At 32.8% G+C, this 22599-nt stretch overlaps 1 protein-coding gene across 3 annotated transcripts in view; it reads right to left on the minus strand.

The window, feature by feature from the left end:
• LOC130012818 (mitogen-activated protein kinase-binding protein 1-like) overlaps positions 1-21990 on the minus strand; it is a 67990-nt gene extending 46000 nt beyond the window's left edge. For 2 of the 3 annotated variants that reach the window (XM_056100767.1, XM_056100768.1), the window contains exons 1-2: positions 21797-21990; positions 5923-6014 (exon numbers count right to left, since the gene is read on the minus strand). In XM_056100767.1, coding sequence (XP_055956742.1) covers positions 5923-6014; positions 21797-21868 — 164 coding nt within the window. In that variant the 5' untranslated portion in view covers positions 21869-21990. Of the gene's footprint in view, positions 1-5922; positions 6015-14777; positions 14864-21796 lie in introns of those variants that run through there. The other variant, XM_056100766.1, reaches the window with a different exon arrangement.
• Between the last annotated feature and the right edge of the window lie 609 nt (positions 21991-22599).

The raw sequence follows: 22599 nt of genomic DNA on the forward strand, positions 1-22599 counted from the left end.
CTGTGGCAGACGTACACCTCTCCGAAAAAAATTATCTTTTTTCAGCAATGTGGAGCAGGTCTACCTTTCCGCTTTCACAAAAAATTTAATGAGCAATTATAAGATTCCCTTTTTTCAAGAAAAGTGAGTTTCTAAATTCATCGGAGAGGTGATGTGTAAAAACAATTAGTGCCTCATCAAAATGTAATTTGTGGAGAGATAAATCTATTACTTATCACCAAACATACAGAGCCAGCGATGATCTTCTGCAAAAGGTGCTTTAAATTGCTCAAGGAGGTTTCATGCTTGGCTAATAAGTATGCCTAGATTACCAACAGATACCTTGATAGTGTATGAGTTAATGAAGATCTAAGCTACGTTATTAACTCATATCTTCTAATTAGGCACCATGTATGAACTATTAATATCCTTCCTCCTTCACTTTTCTCATCATGTACCATATCTAGAATCTTTTCACCACTATATTTTGATTCATGTGAAGTACAATATATTCATCTAGTACTTGAATGATGATTTTAAAAACAGGATGATTTAAAACAATTTTCCTTTATAAGTTTTCTTAAATAAATACAAAATCTCAAAGTCCAACAGAATTAGCCGCAAAGAAGTCATCATTTTTTATTTGCAACCATAAAACTTAAATTTTACAAAAAAATCATCACATCACAAGATTCTGGTGACTTTAGAATGTGCAGGGTGCATTACTCATTCCAAACAGCTACTGGTACTAATCAAGACCATAACTGACCCTTTGATCATCAAAAAAAGATACAGAAGTTAGAACTGATTATATAACTTTTAAACAGAGAAAACATTTGCCATGGAAATACAAAAATATCAGACACAATAAGAGAAGTAATCCCGTGGGGCATATAATATATCAGAAGGAGTAAGTCTGTAGGTAATAAAAGTAGAAGATAAGTACAAAAGAGAGTGTGGCATGGCTTTAATAGAAACAACTTGAGAACAGATTTTCAGTAATTACAATTATCTACTACCAGTCAAATAGTAGTTTACCATCTGTTCTTAAGAACTGAAAAGATGAAGCGTATTTTTTTTTCTTTCTTCAAACTGATTTTAAAACAGGTAATGGAAGAAGGCTAAGTGAAGAGAATCTAAAATTCCATTATTAATGTGTAGATTTTAACTTACAGTACACAGTACATGTACATATATCTTATTCAGCATCTTCAATATTACAGATTATGAATGTTAAATAAGACACTTGACCATGGTAAAATAAATTGAAGTGAAGTAACTTTTATCTTTAACCAAATCAAACTTTGTGATGTTGTTTTATGGGTTCAGCTTGTGCATCGTTAAAAACTCAACCTGGACTGTACACTTTTAAGATTGGATATGAATGCCAAATTGTAAATTTGGAATAGAATAGATTTGAGGGGGTGGGATATCCGCACCCCCAACCCACACACCAATCTCAATATGCCACAACTTTCAGCTTGAATACTAGGACCTCACTGACACCAGCCACTTACTTAATTAGAGGGGTAACTCAATGGTCTCAACCGGCAGTGATAATCCACAACCAAGAGCGCTGAGAAAAATTTGAAATTCGATATTGTTGTGTAAAATATTTTCTTTAAAACACGTAAAAATGAATAAACGAATTTTCGTATATACGAATCTTTGTACATTGCTCCAGTTCAAATCGTAATTCAACCACAAAGTAAATACAAGATTTTTAGCTGTTTAACAAATTAACTTGAGATTTGTTTAACAAGTTGGTGGATTGTTTTTTTACCAAAATAAAAACACAGATGTGTAAACTGACCGCACTACATCATTGAAGCCGTCTGGTTGGAACATCAAGGTGTTAGTTCTTAATTTCACTTCAGGTTGGTCAGACGACATATGGTCAAAACATGGAGGTAGGCATCTCCCTCTATCCCTCATGGTGATAAAAAGACCAGTTAATAAATACCTCCAGATAATCAAATCTATTTCTTCTGTTCTGGTCATCAGATGATATTTAAGGTTTTCACCCCATCGGTGAGATACAGACACTTTTATCTCTTCAACAGTGCAATACCAATAGATTATACTATTTAGATATGCTAAAAGGTTTTCCTGTATAAAAAAAGCTCCTCATAATTGCTGTACCTTTTGTTTGCTTGCTTATCTCAACTGACTTCTTGTAGGTTTTCACATTTTCCCCAACAAAATCAGAAAACAGGATAATTGAAATTGGCATGTCAACCCTGACTTAAAGATACCTTCACACATACAAACTGTTTGATTTGATGATATATTTGTACTAAAAACATATTGAAACTAATTTATATATCACAAGTTTGCTTCAAATATCTCTCAAAACATTTTAATCCGAAGAAAACTACACCATGCCGTGAGAATCATGTGACTTGGTAGAGGAAGAAGCCATAGACTAAGTAAATTCATAGATTGCCCTCTGCCAACTTCTTTTTCCGCCAGTATTTTTCTTGTAAGATTGTCTGTTTATTCTTTCCATAAATGTATGCCAAAACTGTCATACTATTATTGGAAATAACTACAATGTATCCAATAAATACTTTCTTGGGAATGCATCTTTTAATATTTAAGCCAATTTTTACTTCATGCTTATTCAACTTTTTCTCACCAACCCCAGCCCTAATTTAGTGATAAACTGGAATATCTAAAGTAAAAATAGTTTAAAAAAATCATAGGCAAATTACATCCATTCTTAGTATTGCGACATTCTGTCCAGTGAAATTTGTTCCCTGTACCATTTTGTCCGGATTATCTGAACCTTATACATTCTATGTCCGACAGATTCAATTTGTGTTTGTTATTTTCTCATTCCACATTTCCAGATATTGATACCTATGATATTATTTTAATGTTGAAGACCATAAAATATGAAATATACATTAATTCTACTCTATTTAACAATAACAAAGGTCATAATAGATTAATAGTTGATGATGACCTTCATGTATCCTCATTTGAAAACAATAATGACAATATTGTCAAAAGAGGATTTAAAATCCTAATCTACAGAGGTCAAGCAAAGACTGGGTGGTCAGTTATAGTTTTAGGCAATTGTCAACAGGATATTTTGGACATTCTCTACTTCTAAAGACATAGGGACTTTACATATTAAGAAACATCGTTGACTTAGGTTTTATCTCCTGCCAAAATCCTCTTAACAAATCTTCTCAAACAAATAAACTAAATGTTTGCTCGACACTTAAGGCTGTGGACATCTCCGGCCCATTTTGATGTCCCAATAAAAACATTCCTCTATCTAAAAAATATACAATGTATTCTTGGTTGAAAGTTTACTTTTTTTAACAATCTAGTGCAAGTGAACATCTCAAAACAGAGCAAAATCTGTTTTGCAAATAAAACAATTCAAATGGTTGAGAACAAAATACAATTGAATATTCTAGGATAATCTTTAAAACCTAACCATATGTAGCAGTTAACAAATCAAAACTTTACAACAAAATCTATTAAGGTGTTTGCGTAACTGCATCATTCAAATAAAACTAGACTAGGCTGACATTTTTCATACAAAATTTTTTCAAAATAAAACTCCAATATATTCTTATCCTATGCATTCGTATTTATCAAAAGAGCCACATTGAAAACATCTAATCTGCCTAGAGAAGCAAATCATTTGTTTGTTTCAGAGATTTCTTTAAGCTGATGATCGTGATTTCATTTTTTAAAAAATCTCTGGCAAATTACAATATTGTGAAAGTTGAATCACTAAAATGAATATCAGTCCAAAAATTATTCATTTCCATTAAGTATTTAGAAAGATATGATGACGAAATGAATAAGACAGCACAAATCTGATTATCTACTGTTGATATTTTGGTTTTGTCTTCTTAATTAAATGTTAAATAATCAATTTTTGTACTTTCAGCATAGATTAAGACACGACAAATTAGATATTATCTGAAAAATGACGATAAGCAGTTTTAAACAAGTGTTCTTTTTTTAACAAAAAAGCTATTTGTTTTCTACAATGTCACCAAAAGAAAGGATACACCAACAACATTGAATCAAAATTAAGATACTTCACAGATTTTATTCATAATATCAAACCGGCCATGTAATATCTCTATTAATAGCATGGTCAATAAAATATGTCAGTTAGTTCACCTTTAATCAAGATTAACCAGAGCATGAAAAAGATGGGATCAACCAGTTTATATTTCATTACATGTCACAGTGTATTTCACTCTATAAATATAGGTCTGTCACTTGTCTCTATAAAATAAAATCACCCTCAGTTCTCTCCAATATTCATTTGAACATGGATTTACACCACTAATATCTTGATGTTAAAACTCTTAATGCATGCAAGTAGTCTGACCTCATTCCCTATATCTTAATTCAGTAAAAAAAAAAACAATCTAACAGTACTGAATTTGTATCCAAACTTGTAATTACATCTAAGCCACTAAATATTAAAGTTAATCCCACTCATCAATCATTTCCTATTGATCAAGTAGCTTACATACTGGTATATGGTGTAATCACCACTTGGATTAACTAATATAATATTTTAAGGTCAATGCATGTCAATCATATGTCCCTTTCCTTCTATAATGTCAGTCAATTATAACTGTTTCCATTCATAATGAGATAACCCATAATTATGTTGATGTTGACTGACTGGAAGTGACTGATCTGTAATATATGCATCTAATATTTTTCCTCTCATGCTCTTTTTCATTCATGTGTCTGTGTCCTTCTGTAACCAACATTTATGTGTCTAAGATCTTTGTTCCCCAATGATTTTTATGTATGTGTCTACATCTGTATTCTGTAATCTTTACTATCTTTGTTAAATAATCTATATATTGTGTTTACTATTTTTGTTAAATAATCTATGTGTTCATGATCTTTCGAAAATAATGTACATGTACAGGTAGGTGATCTTTGTTCGACAATCTACAGTTCTACACTATGATCTTTGTTGAATAATCAATGGGTCTATGATCTTTGTTCATTAAAATATGTGTATGTGATCTTTTTTCTGTAACTTATCCTTGTGTCAATGTGTCTTTGTTCTGTAACTTAGTCTTGTGTCTATGATCTTTGTTCTGTATCTTATGTGCCTGTGATCTTTGATCTGTATCATGTGTCTGTGATCTTTGTTCTGTAAATTATTCCAGTGTCAATGATCTTTTTCTGTAACATACATGTACATGTTTGTGATATTTGCTATGTAACCTACAAGTTATTATTATGTAACCAGTGTTTTATGATTCTGAAAATCCAGGTGTATAAGATCTATGCAGTGTAATTTTTTAGATACTATTGTATATATATATACAACCAGTTTTCACTCTCCATGTTTGATCTTTTATTAGATACATGTACATTAAGTTTATCAACTGTGGTTATCTCAAAGGATACCCTTAGGTTCTTATTCAAAAAGTCAACATGTTCTCTGGGCTGATCTACGATAAGAAAACAAATATCTCTTGCCAAAAAGAAGAGCGAGATCATATGCATGTGTGCGTCAATCTGTCATATACGTCTTTATATGATTATGATAAAAATATATTGTAGTGTATCTTTGTAGTGGTAGAAATCACCATGATGACATTAGGTTGTGTCATAATATCCTTTATCTGAGATGTTTTTTTATTGACTTTTCAAATTTTGCAAAGACCTAAGGCCAAGTGTACTGATACAGTACTACTGTATAATGTAGTATATTATAACTGTTAATGTATTTACTGTTTATTTTTTTGTATTCAATTGACGTGAAACTGAGTAAGTTCATTTATACATTGCAGACATGTCTAGTTCAGATAAATTGTACTTTGAACTAAATAAACAAAACTGATACATGTCATTCAAAATGCATAATAATCAATCTTGAAACATTACAGCAAAAGCCAGGGTGTTTGTAATTTCTAAACCATATTTGGTACTTACCCAGCAGGATATGCGATAGTTCCAGTATTTGAATCACAAGTTAATCCAGCATTTGAAGAAAGAGTTAATCCTAAAACACGTTCTAAATTTACCTGCAATTAAATAAAATATAAATAATTATTACCTGGTGGAAAGTGTTTAAAGAGCTAGATTGTCAATTTCATATGATTTTATTTTTAAAAAAAAAAACAATTATAATTTTGAACTTGTTTAAGCACATGTAACAAAAAATATTTACATGGAAGTAGTAGGTACCACTGTTTCAACCAAAATATTGAAATTACTAGAAACAAATGTCCCCATTTAATCCATCAGATCAGAACTGTAACTTGTAAAAGCGGGTCAATATTTGGCATATTTTGATCACTTCGAGTTGGCAATATTTCTTTTTCAAAGAATATGACAATTTTTAGCATTATTACAAATTTAACTGAATACTATTTATTGAATTTTAAGGTTAAATTGGCTGACAGGTAACATCAGCTGGTCATTTTCACTGCCAGTCAGTTAAGGCAGGCAAATATAACTGAGATGGCAGCCCTTTATCGATTTAAGACTGCAATTGTTTTTTTCTATTGCATCAGTATGAAATTATTAGTACTTCAATTACCAAATACCAAATAAGAGAGAGAGAGAAATGAGGTTTAATGTCCACTCAACACAAACTAGGTCATTTCGGGACTAACATATGGTTCAATTTTATTTCAATAACTCGCTTGCACGTAGGGATCTATAGCAGTGGGAGTAAACCGGGGGACCCGGAGAAAACCCACGAGGTTGGACAGGCGACCCTACTCCTTGTGGCGTACAATCGGGTAATCGAAACCATGCCAGTTGACCCATCTCAATGACAGACCTTATAATACAACGCGCACGCTCTAACCATTCGGCCATCCAACCCCCCAAAATACCCATAAGAGAAACATGACACCAAATACATATGTCATAATATGGTTGATTTATAAAGAACAGCTTGTGCTAATATAATATAAATATTAGTGTTTTTCAGTGAATGAGAGAATAAAAAAACATGAATTTGATAAGTTTCTTATTGACATTATTATTAAACATATTATACAACAATATAAATAATGTAAAAGTTGGGTTATTATCTGTTTATTGAACAGGTGTTCATGTAGATGTAGATATATTATTAATAGGATTAAAGTATTCTAGTTTAATACGAGTCTATATTGACATAAGTAATGACATAGACTGGTTTATATAACATTGCCCTTGTTTGAGAATGACTGACCTATTCACTGTCACATCGTTCAATAAAATAGATTTTTATAATTACATGTAGGCACAATCTATGCTTTTATCATTTTTATTTGATTAAAGTGTTGACTATATCTTACTAGACCGTGTTGAGATTACGATCCTATCATAATTCTTTTGGTTTAAAGGGATAAAAAGTGACTTAAATCAATTTTGTGGATATAAGTTCAATACATAAACTGGTAGAGCAAAGATAGCAGCCTTATTCTTTTAATTTAAATGTATACCGGTGCATTTATTCTACTAAATAAATAAACTGGAAGATCAAGACTAGGGGACTTATTCTTTTAATTAATGAATAGTTTTTCTAATCCATTTTCACAAAAAATAATCGGTTTGCTTTTTCACCCCAATCAATATATAAACTGGAAGATCAAGACATGGGGACTTATTCTTTTATTGAATGTCTAGTTGTCTTTATAAGACATTCATTTTTTTTTTCTACTCAATTACACAAAAGTTGTTCGGTTTGCTTTTTTTTACCCTAAAACTGTTTCTTTCTCTAATTCCAGGCTTTGATAAATTATGTAAAATATGTGCAAAATGAAACGAAAAAAGACGGTAATAACAACATGGCATTTAAAATCAGTGTAACTCACAGCCATTTCCTCAGTTGACTAACATCTCTATATAAACAGACTAGAAGACGAGTGTAAACTCATTGGCCTCTTATTTGAAAGAAAATCCATGAGTGTCAAGTAGAGATATTCAAAGGATGCTCGTGAAATTATTCAGTCGCATCATATATTCAAGCTTATGAAGAAGAAAAAAAAAATTAATACAGTAACAACAAAACTCATGAATCGTATTTTAAGAGGGAGAAAAAAAAAATGGCGTTTAACATAAGTCCACTCATCACACATTAGGCCACTTTGGGACTAACATATGGTTCAATTTTATTTCAATAATTCACTTGTGCATAGGGGTCTTTAGCAGTGGGAGGAAACCAGAGGACCAGGAGAAAACCCACGAGGTTGGGTCTTGACGATTTAATAATATTCCATCCAGATATGTAAGCTGTGTTTATTTTGTGTTCTGTTTCATTGCAAAATCCTGTTCTCCAGATAAAAATATATTCTGCCCTCTCTGTCATTTATCTTTTATGGACATCCTGTAGCCCTTTTAAATTAATCTTATCTTTATTTATTGTTGAGACTGTCTATGGTGAATTATTATATAATATAATATTGTCATGTTTACCTGTTAAATATTGCCGTATTCTGTCAGTATATATGTCACTCTACTTGTACAGGTGTCACATACATGTAATATAGTATACCGGCACACATTGACATATTCACTCTAGTCTCTATTCTTAGTTCTTACAGACTATTATAACATATACTTTATACCTATAATCTGAAGGTCAGCTATTTGACCCTGTCTTTTGATGTTTTGTAAACCTCCTTTTACTAAAGTTTAGTTTAATAAAAAAAAACTGGTTTAAGTAGCTTTGAAATTTTATGAATGAATAAAATGAAATGAAGTTTAATGTCCTACTTTTCTGCACCAACTGGGTTAATGTTGACAAGGATATTTTATGAATAATACTTGAAACATTTCTTAAATTAGTTCCTTTCACAAATTGTTTTTGATTTAACCCCTTGTATGTTTGAATTTTTATGGTTTATGTTCATCAACCTATTCAATGCCATCCATCCATCCATATAGATAAAAGTGTTTTTTTATGACTGATAACCAGTGCTTTCCCTAAGATTAATTTAAAAGGCTACATGATGATATCCATAAAGAATAAACAACAGAGAGGTCAGTATATATTTTCTGGAGAACAGGATTTTGCAACCATACGGAAAACCAAATAAACACAGGTTACTACATGTACATGTATGTTTTCTAAAAAGATATGTTCCTTTGAGAGTCTGGACTTATATCATAAGTCACTGGCTCGCTAACCTGTGTTCCCCAAGAAAGTACCTCTGGATTTTCTAGTGGAGTTTCCTCCTTGTCAGTGGTGCAAGACGGACAGCCTCGCAAGGAACAGCACCTAATATTTCAAATTGGACAAAAATACGAGGTCCAGTAACGAATACACATTGTCATGTACGTAAAAGAGAGAGAGAAATGGGGTTCAAAGTCTACTCAACACAAACCCGGTCTTTTCGGGACTAACGTATGGTACAATACAGATCTACAAGCCTGTCCAGCCTCTGCTTCTCTTGTTTTACAGAGGTTTGCCGTTCCCCCTCCCTATTACCCATATGCTACAATTCTATTTCAGTAATTCGCTTGCACGTAGGGATCGTTAGCAGTGAGAGAAAACCATAACAAAAGAGTACACCCATTCAACCACGGTCCATATAATAATGAAACAAAGTTTATTCAGAACATAGTGTCTAAGTAATAACCTCACAAAAACAATGACATGCTTGACATGTTCTTTTTAAATCCTTTTCTCCATCCTTTTTAAAGGTTACCCTAGGATTTCTACTTTTGTTATAACACTGGAGTATCATGTTTGTACTTAGATAAAATAGATTGCCCCATTGTAAGCTTTCATTGTGTTGTTAATACCCTGAGTGGGGGTCAATCTTCGGGTATTCATTTGACGCATAAGAATAAGAACTACCCAATTAAAAGACAAACGCCACAGATTTCGAGTATTTGCATAATTTACCATTACACATGGTCAAGTTGTTTTCATACCAGGCTCAAGTGATTGACCGTATGTTATGAGTAATGTAAAGTGTTGATAGGCCAGTCAAACAACTATCTTCAAAAACCAAAACTTGAACTGGGTATAGCTCTATATATCTGACAAAAACACAGCTTGCCAGTAGTGAAATGGCCCAAACAAATGATTCTTTTACTTTTTCTTCAATCTAAATGGAATCAATCTGATAATTGACCTTGAAGCTGGATCAACAATAGTGCTGGCACGATATATTGCTGAATCGATGTACATGTATCGTGATTCACTGTCTCATGATTCGCATATTGAATCATGGGATGCTGAATTGATGTATCATGATTCTTTTTTACTTTTGCTTCTGTAAAGTGACCTTTCACTGTTAATTATCCATGCTACTCATTATCCATATATGTAGGTACACAAACAATAATTTTGTTCATTTTGCCAAAACAAAAATTTCAATCTGTTAAGAAATCAAGTTATACTTCAGCTTGACCAGCAAGGCAGGTACCAGTAAAAGGTTGGTTTACCCTAAGATCCACTACATGTAGGTCTACTGCAATAATTCTGTGATTTCCAGACCAGGAAAGTGATGATTGAATTCTTGTTGCCTGATGCCAAATGTTACCTGTCCAAGACACAGAGGTGGACTGAGAAGGAGCCTGTGAGTATGGTAGGCTCTGGGCTAGTGCTGGGTTTTGTACGATACATATTGCGATTCAGGTGCTATCATACAATTCGTATCACGATTCATAATCAGGTCAATATTTACCAAGAAAACAACAGGACAAATGAATAATTGATATTTTTAGTCCTGCCGTATGTCAAAGAAATAAAACTGTTTTATATTCCGATATTGATGTAGATCAAAATAAGGACCAAAACGATTTAAGAGTGTTTGTGTACCTATGGGTAATGTGTTGTGGATAATAAAGAGTGACAGGTTACTTACTGAAGCGACAAAAAAAAACCCAACATACATTGATTCAGCATCTCAGGATTCAATACGCGAATCGCAAGACAGTGAATTGTGATACATCATGCCAACACTACTCTGGGCCTCTAAAGTAGTTAATGTTCTCACATAGTTTGAGGGATGTCTTTTTATTTTGGCTGCCCTTTCTAATCTTGAATGGTACATAGATTGCCACACGCTAAATTTGTGCATGCGCGTAAGTTAGAAAGTACCATTTACAGCCATTTGAAACCTCCACCCTTTATTTATTGTTTATTATTGAACGACTTGTTTTGACTAGGATTCTTTTATCTTTATCATGCAATATTACAATTATCATCAAAGTGATGGGACATGTACAAATTGATTGAAACTCTGGCTAATAGTATACCATACTCCTTGGTATCGTCACCATATAACTTCTGACATTACCATCATACATGTACAGTCAAATTTGACCATTTACATGTAGTACAATCTCTCAATGACATCTAAATGTACATCTGCAGAACTCATGTGCAAGGAGATTGTTACAATTGAAGCCAGGCACACCCTATCAATAAAATATGATTCAAGTGCATATACCCTTATAGGTCCATAATTAAGAGAGGGAGAGATAGACAGAGAGGGGGAGAGATAGAGAGAGAGAGAGGGAGAGAGATGGGGGTTAACATCAAGGTGACATAACTAGGTCATTTCAGGACTGACATAGGTTCAATTTTATTTCAATAATTTTGTTGTACGTAGGGGTCTTTAGCAGTGAGAGGAAACTGGAGGACCCAGTGAAAACACACCAGGTTGGTCCTGGTTACAGTTGTAATTTACAGACCAGTGGTCTTGACGATTTAAAAACATTCAATGCAGAACCAGTTTGTCTCTGGGTTGAAAGCAGGTTTAAATTAATACATGTAGGTCAGTGGGTTTAAAAAACTTAAAGGAATGTAGCATAGCTGTATTAATTTTATGGTGTTATAAATTTGCCAGTATATGTTTACATCAAGTTGTGTCAGTCACCCAAGACTTGATGTACATAAGGTATTATACAGTCAATCATTACTGGACTATTTACCAATTGGTAAATAAAACATGGGAGATTTTGGCAGCTGTTACTGTCGCAAATACTTCTACCTTTTACTTAACCTAGTTTGATCAAGTCAGCATCTACATGTATTATAACTACAGTAATATACTATATTATCTCAATTTATATGCATTTAAATAACCAATTTGAATCATGCTGTATAATTTATCTGGTATTTAGTACTGAGTCTGCAGAATCTATAAATAGAATACTGTTAGTACCAGGGTAATCGTTTCACCCAAGAATAACCATTCAGGGATTAAAGCTTGAGAATATTAATCCAAAAAGGAAGTGTCAAATAAATGGACATTTTTCCCCTAGCTTCTGCATTAAATTTTATTTTCATGTCTACTTCTTAAAAATTAATATAACATTAAAGAACACTTTTAAAATGAAATGATATGAAATTGGGTTTAACGTCCTACTTTTCCGCTCCTACAGGGCTAATGAAGACGGACATACACCATGCAGTTTGCTATGATGGAAATTTATCTCGGACAGCGGCCCTACAGCCTACTCTTATTTCGAATTCCAGATATATTATAGTTAATAAAACGGGATAAAGATTGATTGGTTTGATTTGTTCCATAAGAAAACCGTAATTCTTAATTTATTGATGAGTACATTACATGAGTACATTATTATTCCTTGATCAAGGAAAAGTATTATATTTATATTATGACCTAGCGACATCAGAATGAAGGAAGAGTATCATAAACCCATCAACATGGGTGATAATTTATTGACTGATGTCTTATAAATCACCTTACTACTATTTCTAGATGCATCTACGTCACCTTTGACATACAGATAATTGGAAGTAGTCGATGTCAGCTAGACCTAAGAATAAGAGACACGAATAAACAAAAGACCTGCCCAAATATATCCAGATGTGGCAACTATAAATACAAACAATATATATCCCCCCAAGATATATGCACATGTTTATAAGTAAACCTATATTTGTTGACCACATGTAGAATTGTGTTGGATATAGAGATATTAATACTTATATCCCATGTAAACTGACACTATGAAATGCAAGAGAAATTTTACCTGTGCATCTTGCATGTATTTTTAATGTCAATCATTCCAGTTATTCATTTAACATTTACCGGTACTTCAGTATGGTGCCAGATGATCAGAACCGTATCAAGATCAATATGCATTCAAGCAGACTAGCATTTTCATATGGGCATAGTAAGAATAGTTGTAATCAAGTGTCTTATTTCTGACATGTTTGTCAGTTTTGACTGAGTACCCTTCCGTTATTGTTGTGAATGAAGGGTTTATAGATCTAAGAATAAAGCAAATTTTGAGATATTTGGATACCGGTAATAATAATATGCCAATTCATAAAACACTAAATCCACAGCCAGACTCATACATGTAGCATACTCTTTGCAGTGTTTTGTTTGATTAGACCTAATCCCGCTCAAACACTGCTGTACTCGTTGCAAATTTCTGTCCCAAATTATGATTGGTTCAACGGTCCGATCAACTACCAATACATTACTACGTAATAAAATCAATCGGGATTAACCAGCTAATATCTTACCATAAAGTGCATGGTGACAATCGAGGCTACTTTACGTCACAACGTGTGAAATGTATTAGGCTCAATTAACCAGTGCATAACAGAATATTGCAGAGAAACCAATTGTGTGATAAACGAGGCTATCCAAAATAGCTACAATGTAAACATTGGGTAATCTCTGTGCACATGGAATCTTTTTATCGTCTCTTGGAGCACACAGCAGACGAACCATATTTTCACCATCTTTTAATACATTTAATCAACTGTCCGAAAACCCCAGATCAAATAGAAGGGTTTTCATGTTACGTATCGTGTTTCCCCAAACTGGATAGAAATACGACATGCTTTTTTGATAAAATAAATAATTCATGGATTTTCTTCACAAAATTGGATAAATATTATCGAATATGTAAAGATAGGCAGTAATAATTGGTACAAACGTATACGTTTATAGAATTTATATTAGAGATTTGACTAATTTGAGTCAAAGAATTTCCGTTCCAATTGCGAGTTTCAGCAATGGCCAACTTTACCGATGCGAGTATCGATGTTTGCTCCTGATGAATCCAAGGCCAGGGTAAAATTTTCTTGAAATCAGCAAACACTGGAATTTCTTTTTGAAAGAGCTCACTCTCTGTTAAGTGGCAGTCATGAAAATTCCCTTTATTTTACTGCACTCAGGAGAGATTTGATTGGACGATGAGAATGGACACACTGCGTCAAAATCTCAATTTTTAGTCCATTGCATCAGGAATATGGGCTCATAGTAATGTCTAATAATGTTGTTGTTATAACAGATAATTTTTTAAGTCACATATTAAAATGACTGAGCAGACTTCTGTGCATGTTTCAAGGTAGTTTATTCATCTTTGTGGATGCAGCGACTTGGAAAGACTATGTATATGAACAGAGAGAGAGAGGACCGGTAACATGACCAAGTAATAGGTTTTTTTGTCTGTAAACTTAGATCTAATATAACAGACATGAGACATGAATTTTTAACTAATAGGACAGTGTGAATATTGATAGTGATACAAGTATAGACTTCGTGACGTGGTGGTGGATGTCTCTGTTTACATACTCATCTATGTATTCTACATCCATCAAACCTGTCAAAAATAACTAACAATTTCAATCCCAAACCTTTTGAAATTTGTTATAAACTCTCATTTTGATAAACACAGAAAAATGTCTGCAAAATAGGAGTGCTACATGTATGTCAAATTGTCTGAGTCGTCTATATGTGGCAGACATGTCAGCTACCTGAACAAACTAAAGGAAAAAACAAACAGGACCAAAAATTGTAACAATTCTGATCAACACTAAAATATCATCGATAAAAATAACTTACTTTATCTCGTTTCTTGGGTTTAAAAACTGATAATTTGTCCAAATTTAATAACGACATATTCCTCAGTATCTGTTATCAACATCAACTGCACTGGCAATTAGTAAACAAATGACACTAAGCTATTTAAATATAGTCCCTGTCAATAGGTCTGTCAATTATATGTACAAAACCAATACCTGAAGTATTTGACCTGTGACCTCAAAGTTATAGTCCAATTAACCAGTCTTAAATCATATAATACCTGAAATTCTGCTGGAGGCTACTGGACGTTTTTAATATTAATGTCAGTATTACATCATTATTATATACAATATCACAAATTAAACCCACAATACATGCATCTATTTATTATTTACCGATCATGTGACTAATGCATACATTATGATGAAGTTGATGTGACATCTGTTAGTCCACACCTTTATGTCATCAAGCATGAATACTAACATAAAAGTAGATCATGCTTTAATATCAATTTATAAACATTGTCATTCATTTCTAGCTCTTAAGTTTTAATCAAATATCATAATAGGGTGAAAAAGACACTATTACAAAGCTGAAAACATAACTGACCAATTATGATTAAAGACAATGAAATGTGGTTTAATGTCCCACTTTTCTGTACTAATTAGTTAAATGAAAACAGGCATACCCCATGCAAATTTTGCCCGGATAGTCGTGTTTCTGCCAACTCATCATCGAATTTCAACTGCCAAAGGCGGATTTTGTTTTTTTGTCCCATTGAAAGGGCTAAACAGTTTTTTTTTCTTGTCAGGCCTTCTTCCCTGACCCACAGGGAGGGGAAAGGAAATCAGGCTGGAAAATAACACTTATAATTATGTCATTAATGTTTTGATTAGTTGCAATTTTATGATGTGGGATCATTCAACCAATAGTAAGGCATAATACTGCCAATAACTGAGCTTCACATTTAAGTGTCAGAGCACCAATTATAAAAAAGAGCAGAGAGATTTTATTTTCAAACTCCACCATGTGTCATCTAAAAACCAGTGGCATGTCACTGCTGACACATGCGTTACAGATTCACCATGACTGATCAAAGGGAACGAAAGAGGCCAACCATATATATGTTTGTCAACACTAACATATCTGTGTTTAGGTACAGAAACTTGCTATAGTAATCATCATTTCGAACATCAAAACACATACAAAGCCCTACACCTGTAGATACGGTTACTTGGTAGCATTTAGAATTCCGGTATTGATCTCTTTTTTTTTTGCCAGTAGATACATTGTATGCATATTCAAAACCTCAACATCCTCAATGTTAAAGGCATCTAAATGTAATTCATTTATCACTCACAAAAATCTATATATTTTACTAATCAAATATATTTATAGTGATTTGTCTATATTCATAACATCCAATGGCCACATACAATTCTAACATGATTTATAACTACTGTATATATGTTTATTGTATTCTGCCTAATATTAGAGAGAGAGAGAGAGAGAGAGAAATGGGGTTTAACGTCCACTCGACACAAACTAGGTCATTTCGGGACTAACATGGTTTAATTTTATTTCAATAATTCGCTTGCGCGTAGGGGTCTTTAGCAGTGGGAGGAAACCGGAGGACCCGGAGCCCCCTCCCCCCCCGCCTAATATTAGAAGTTAACGATATAATTTACCTACTTTATAGTAATAATAAACGATATAATTTACCTATTTTATAGTAATAATAATAACAATCTATCAAAAGTTTATTACTTTATCATTATCTTTATATAATATCTAAACACCAGCCATAATTACCTGAAGTATCTAGACATATTAACCTCTCTACATCATATTGATCTAGCTAGACAGACCTACTAAGGTATATATATACCTGTATACATACATGTATGCATACGGTCTGCAACAAGGTGATAATGGTGCACAAAAATAAAGAGCTTATGTTTAGATGTTTTTTCACTAATACCAAAACATCTGACAGGCTGGCAAGGAAATTGTTTCTTGTCCTTTAAATGGGAACAAGGTAAAACGTAAATACATGGACATGTAAATTACACATATTGGCAGCCAATGCACCCCATTTGTACATGGAGCTATGGTGGCTCAGTGACTATGGCACTGGCTTACAATAGCATCCGAACAGAGGTTGTAACACAAACACACTCAAATCAAACATGGCGACCTCCACTGAAATCTTGACATTGAACGAACGTTTAACTTTGCAACTCGATCATCACAGGTAGACATTTTAGCTGGAAAGCGCGAGACTTGGTATTCACGATGATCGAGAAATCTGGTAGGCCCCAGACAGGGTCGGTGGACAATCGAAATTAGTGCCTAAATATGCACGGTATAACGTGGAGGGCTTGATAAGATGTACGGAGTTAAAGCGAGATCAAGCCTTCTATTTAAGATGGGAGGTCACAGGTTCAATCCAAGTGTTGACCAAGAAATTTTCTCAGGATTTTCTAGCCTGGTTTCTTTTGATGATACATGTAAAAACTGAGGGCTGGAGCGAGAGAGAGAGAGAAATGGGGTTTAATGTCCACTCGACACAAACTAGGTCATTTTGGGACTAACATATGGTTCAATTTTATTTCAATAATTCACTTGTGCATAGAAATATTCATTGTCGTTAAAAGCTGAGATTAACAAAACATTACTTTTATAAACGTGGTAGGCCTACCTGCAGATAATGTTTTGGGACATACTTTAGGGTAATGATCATGTCATCTTGGAATCTGTACCATATGTTTATAGTTTAAAGGTAAAAAGGAATGTAAATGGTAAGTTAGTAGACAGAGTAGACTAATATCTTGATATTCATCAGTAAAATATGTTTTTATTACAATGATGATGATGGATGAAACAGACAGGTATATGTTTATTATTGACTGACAGCAAGATAAGGTATGTTTCACATGGCAGATTTTTTCTGTTGGATGTGTATACATGTGTATTGTAATCAACATGTGCATGTGTACAAAGTACGAGATAATGTTTCTATTAGAAGATAGGTGATACAAAATGCAAACAGGGGAAAAATCATAATAGTAAGCAAAGTGCGGAAAAGTGTCTAAAGGTGAGGTTTTCATCTGAAAAAATTAATGAAAAAAAAAAGGGTTAATGCCAAACAAAATGTTTTAGAATCCTCAGTGAAAACACTCTGACCCAGCTTTTTTGCCCATTTTGCAGCTCACGGCATTACTCACTATCTAGTCTTGGTTATCTTGACTATAATGGATGATTAATGTACAAGTCTTGTTTCTCAAGACAATGTTTTGTTAGAGAACCAGACTTTCAAATTCTATTTACATCTCAGCAATGAATTCCGCAATAAATGTGATGTAAAAGAAAAGCCATGTCAAAGATGGTCTAGAATTTTTCTCCAACTTTCAGTGAGAACAGCTTGTAGAACATACATATGCACAATGTCGAATATCTATTGGTATTAGAAGTCTTTCCTTTCCCCAAACAAATTTTGTTTTGTGCTTTGTAAGTTTCAGTTAGACCAACCTATTACTTTGTCGGTTAAATTACTTCGACAGATTGATCGATCTGAGTTATATCTTGACATGTAGTTCTCACTACAATAACTAAAGATCAAAAGGGAAAATTGATAAACACTTGGCTGGTTATAAAGGATAGGCTTTTTGATAGTTACAATAACACTGTCACACATTCGGCATATTGCAAATTCAAAGGACAAGACGACTGGGGGGCACTAAACACTCCTTTTTGGACTAGTATTATCGTTATAATAATAAACCATTTGAAGATCATCTGGTATTAATGGCCATACCATACTGATAGACAATACATGAAGAATGTCTAAATCACTATAGTCAGCTCAATTTCATTTAGAGGCCAATTATCACAGACATTGATTGAATCTGGCCGGGTATTCACAAGGAAGGTAGCAGACTCTAAATTATTATTGAGTTCATGTTTCAGTCAATATAGAGAGAGAGAGGGGAACTCGATAAACTTTATAAATAGATCATCTTCATTAGGAAAAGTGGATGTTTCTAATCTTGAAAAAATGTTCTTTTTCTATATTATTCAGATATCAAATGTCAGATATTATTTTCTTCATGATTTTTTAGAAGTATTTAAGCATTTTTTAAACTAGCTTTAAATATGTATGTAGCCATCTGAAGCCTGCCTTAGGGCAAACCACCTTAAAGTCAGGGACCAATGCTTTTTGTCATAAATAGTCAAAACCAAATTACAATACCAATATACTGGTAAGCATTCTATATAATCTAAATGCGTTTTTTTTTTAAAAATCTGTTGATGTATAATGCAACATTATATGTCCATACAGGCACATCATCATAATGTTTATTTAATCAGTCATGCATCCTGTCATTATACCTGTAATAAACAACTCATTTATTCATCCTTCTGTTAATCTGGACATGTTCCTGTCAACTTCTATACATCTTAAACTTATTACTTGAAACTATACAATAACATATAGAAATAATTATATAACACCACTTAAATAACCCCATCGTAAGGTCATCACATCTTAACCTGTTCTTACAGCATGTCTGACAAAATATTCTCTATAATATATGTATTCGAATTCTTTTACACAAAACTAAAATGTACACCCCCAATGGTAAAAAATTTCACACATTTTATTGCATATATAAATTACTTCTAAAATATCTCCAATTAATATTAATTCCGGTGTGTGGTATATGGAAACCGGGTAATTTCTTTTTTATAAAATTCTTATTTTATATAGTTATAAATTGTCTGGTACTAGCAGATACAAATGTATGAGCTCATGTCTAAATTACATAGTATAATACACTTATTACATTTACTTGCATCCATACCAGTACTGGTAACAATAACAACTTTCAAGTTACAAATCAAATCAATATCGTACTAATTAGTCGATAGACATCTCAAGCTCACCTCTTGTATATACTGAGACCGTCATTTTCGCACCTAACTTTCTTATTACTAACTTTCTCTATTTTGTACAACCATAATGTTTTAGACCAAACAAAAAGGGTATCAATAAAGCACAATATATGAGGTTACATGTTATGTATGTGAATCATTTAATGTAAGTAGTTATAACATAGGCCTATAAATTATGGGTAGTCTACATGCGTATATATATTGGATTTTTTCTTTTCCTGTCTAATAAACTATTTTCATGTTGCAATTGCAAGATATCACTCATCATATGAGGTTTAACAGGGACATGTATATGGATCATTTAATGTAAGTAGGCCCACCAAGTATCGGTAGATATTATTTATTGGATTTCTTGTTTACCTGTGTCATAAACGTTGTGTATGTTGCAATCTTACTGTCAGTCATCATTAGTAATATTGATTGTTAATTGAGTCATACCTGTAGTTATTTTCAATCAATCAATCTTTATTGATTTATAATGGAATGTCCCACCTATCCACCCACTCAATAAGCTTATTAATCAGAAGTAAATTACATCATCAAAATGAAAGTAGCAAACGATTTCAGGAATATCATATTCTTGTTCTGTGCCTCTACTCTAGTTATTGTATTCTATGTTAGTGTTTAATCTATGATATCATTATATGCTGTCACAGAATGGCATCTAGAATTCATTTTAGTCTTTACTGATAAACTGAAAGGAGCAAAATCTGATTGATTTGGGTCAATTTCAATTTTTGAATTGAATTAATTTTTTGTGCTATTTTCATTAACAATAGGATAAGAAATATACAAGAAGAATTTTGTTCTAAAAAAAATAAACAGAGGCCAGTTTGTTAACTAAATTTAGTTTATTTTTTACTTCCAACTGTTGAACACAGAACCAGATATCAATATCCATCATAAAATCTTTAATTCACAAAACCGGCACTTTCTTTTTTTAATTCCACGAAATGTGCCACTTCAAATAAATCTCACAGTTAACCAGTATAACATGTATAATGCACAGTTATGCATAGACAGTATACTTTCATAAATATTTCATTGAAATAGTACACAGAATTACACAAGTATGATACTCATGAAGAGCCTATAAAATATAATATTATGAAATATGTAATTGTTGAAAAGAATGATAAAAAGTAGGAAATAAATGATTATTATTTGTGATAACCATGTGGTGTTATATATTATGATTCACATTAATGTAACATTTCGCTGTATACATGTAAATGCACATGGTCTGACCTTATTAGTGTGAGAAAACTATTATTATGTCTAATTAATATCACAACTTCCTGACAATACAAGTACATGATTATTGCAGTCTGGCACTGCAGGACATTTACCCTAATACCCAAATTAACTTAATACTACCACATTCTACTTCATTATTGTGAAAAACTAGCTAGTTGAATAATAGATGATTCTGAAGTGGTAGGTCTACTTCTTAAAAAAAAAAATTATGGTACTATTTTTTCACAAAATAAACTGTAAATGTAATTGAAACAACTCAAAATAACCTAAGATTTAATAACCTAATAAAAACTGAACCAAAATAAAGGCAAAGAAGAAAGGGCAAGTAGCAGCTGCAGTTAGTGTTATAAGAAGGGGAGAATATGAACTTTATCTTTGTGGTGTTTTCTCTCAGTTCATAAGATTTTCTGAATCACCAGTTTAATATAATATGATGGGTAAATGTATATTTGAAGGTAGGGTAATTTAAATTAGGATCCAGATAATAGTATAGTCTTTTAAAAATTGCCATGATCAAAAAATGAAGGATATATTTAAAATTTTGCTATCCATATGCATATGGGCAGCTGATTCATGTCACATTCATTCACTGACATCGATTTGACAATGACAAAGCATTGCCATTGAAATTAACACTTGTTTTAATTTTTGATGACAAAAATGAATACCCCAAAGATTTTGGTTTGAAAAACCAAGGATGTCACGTGAATTTATCGAAATATAAAATATGTTTTTCTGAAAAAATGAGATATCATCCAAAACTGTCACTGAATGGCATTAAATTTCAAATCTGAAACTGGGTTTAATTTTCTATCTTTCAATAAAAAGTCAACAGATAAACTCACCCTTTGGTTGACGGGCAAAATTTTGCTCTTTCTTTTAACAAGCGGGGATCGAAGCCTGGTCGGTTTATCCATTATATCCAATCAAGTAATTAATACATGCTCTTGGTGATCAGTTTCTTACTATCACGGGCGATACATATCCTTCTCCACACCACAAATCGTAAACACACTGAATTTAAACTTCACCTAACACACGTCTCTCCTTTAAGCCTAGTCTCGTCTATCAAGCTGCGAAATTATCCCATGGAAAATCCAATTATCACATATGTCTGGACACACACGACTTCATCAAACCGTTCCTTCGCCATTACGAGCATTTTGATTGGATGGTATTTTTTTCATATACCACGAGCACTGACTGTGCAATATCGTCTGCACTAGACAAAACGTGCGTTATGACACTTTCAAGAACTGTGTCAGCATGAGTACAATTAGCTGTTGGGTTGTCTTGTTTTGACGCGATAGTTAGTTGGAATTTGTTAGTATCAGAATATTGTGAGGTTTATGGTACATCAATTAACATTATGCACACACCTGTTACGATAGACCCACACGAACGAGTCTGTGGTGTGATTGTCGTCAGAATTTTTATTGACAACATTACAGTTTCCAAGCTGACAACAGGCCGGACAGATTTGTTTTTCTTTAAAATCTCATGGCAAGTTAATGTTTGTAAATTATATATTAAACCAAAGATGTTATTAAATTAACCAAATAGAGTAAATTACCGGCATAAGGCGAAGTCTCATTTTTTCCATAGATATAAGGGAGATAAATCCATTTATAAAACAAAATAAAAACCT

Source organism: Patella vulgata, chromosome 5 (genome assembly GCF_932274485.2).
Source record: "Patella vulgata chromosome 5, xgPatVulg1.2, whole genome shotgun sequence".
NCBI classification, from domain to species: domain Eukaryota; kingdom Metazoa; phylum Mollusca; class Gastropoda; family Patellidae; genus Patella; species Patella vulgata.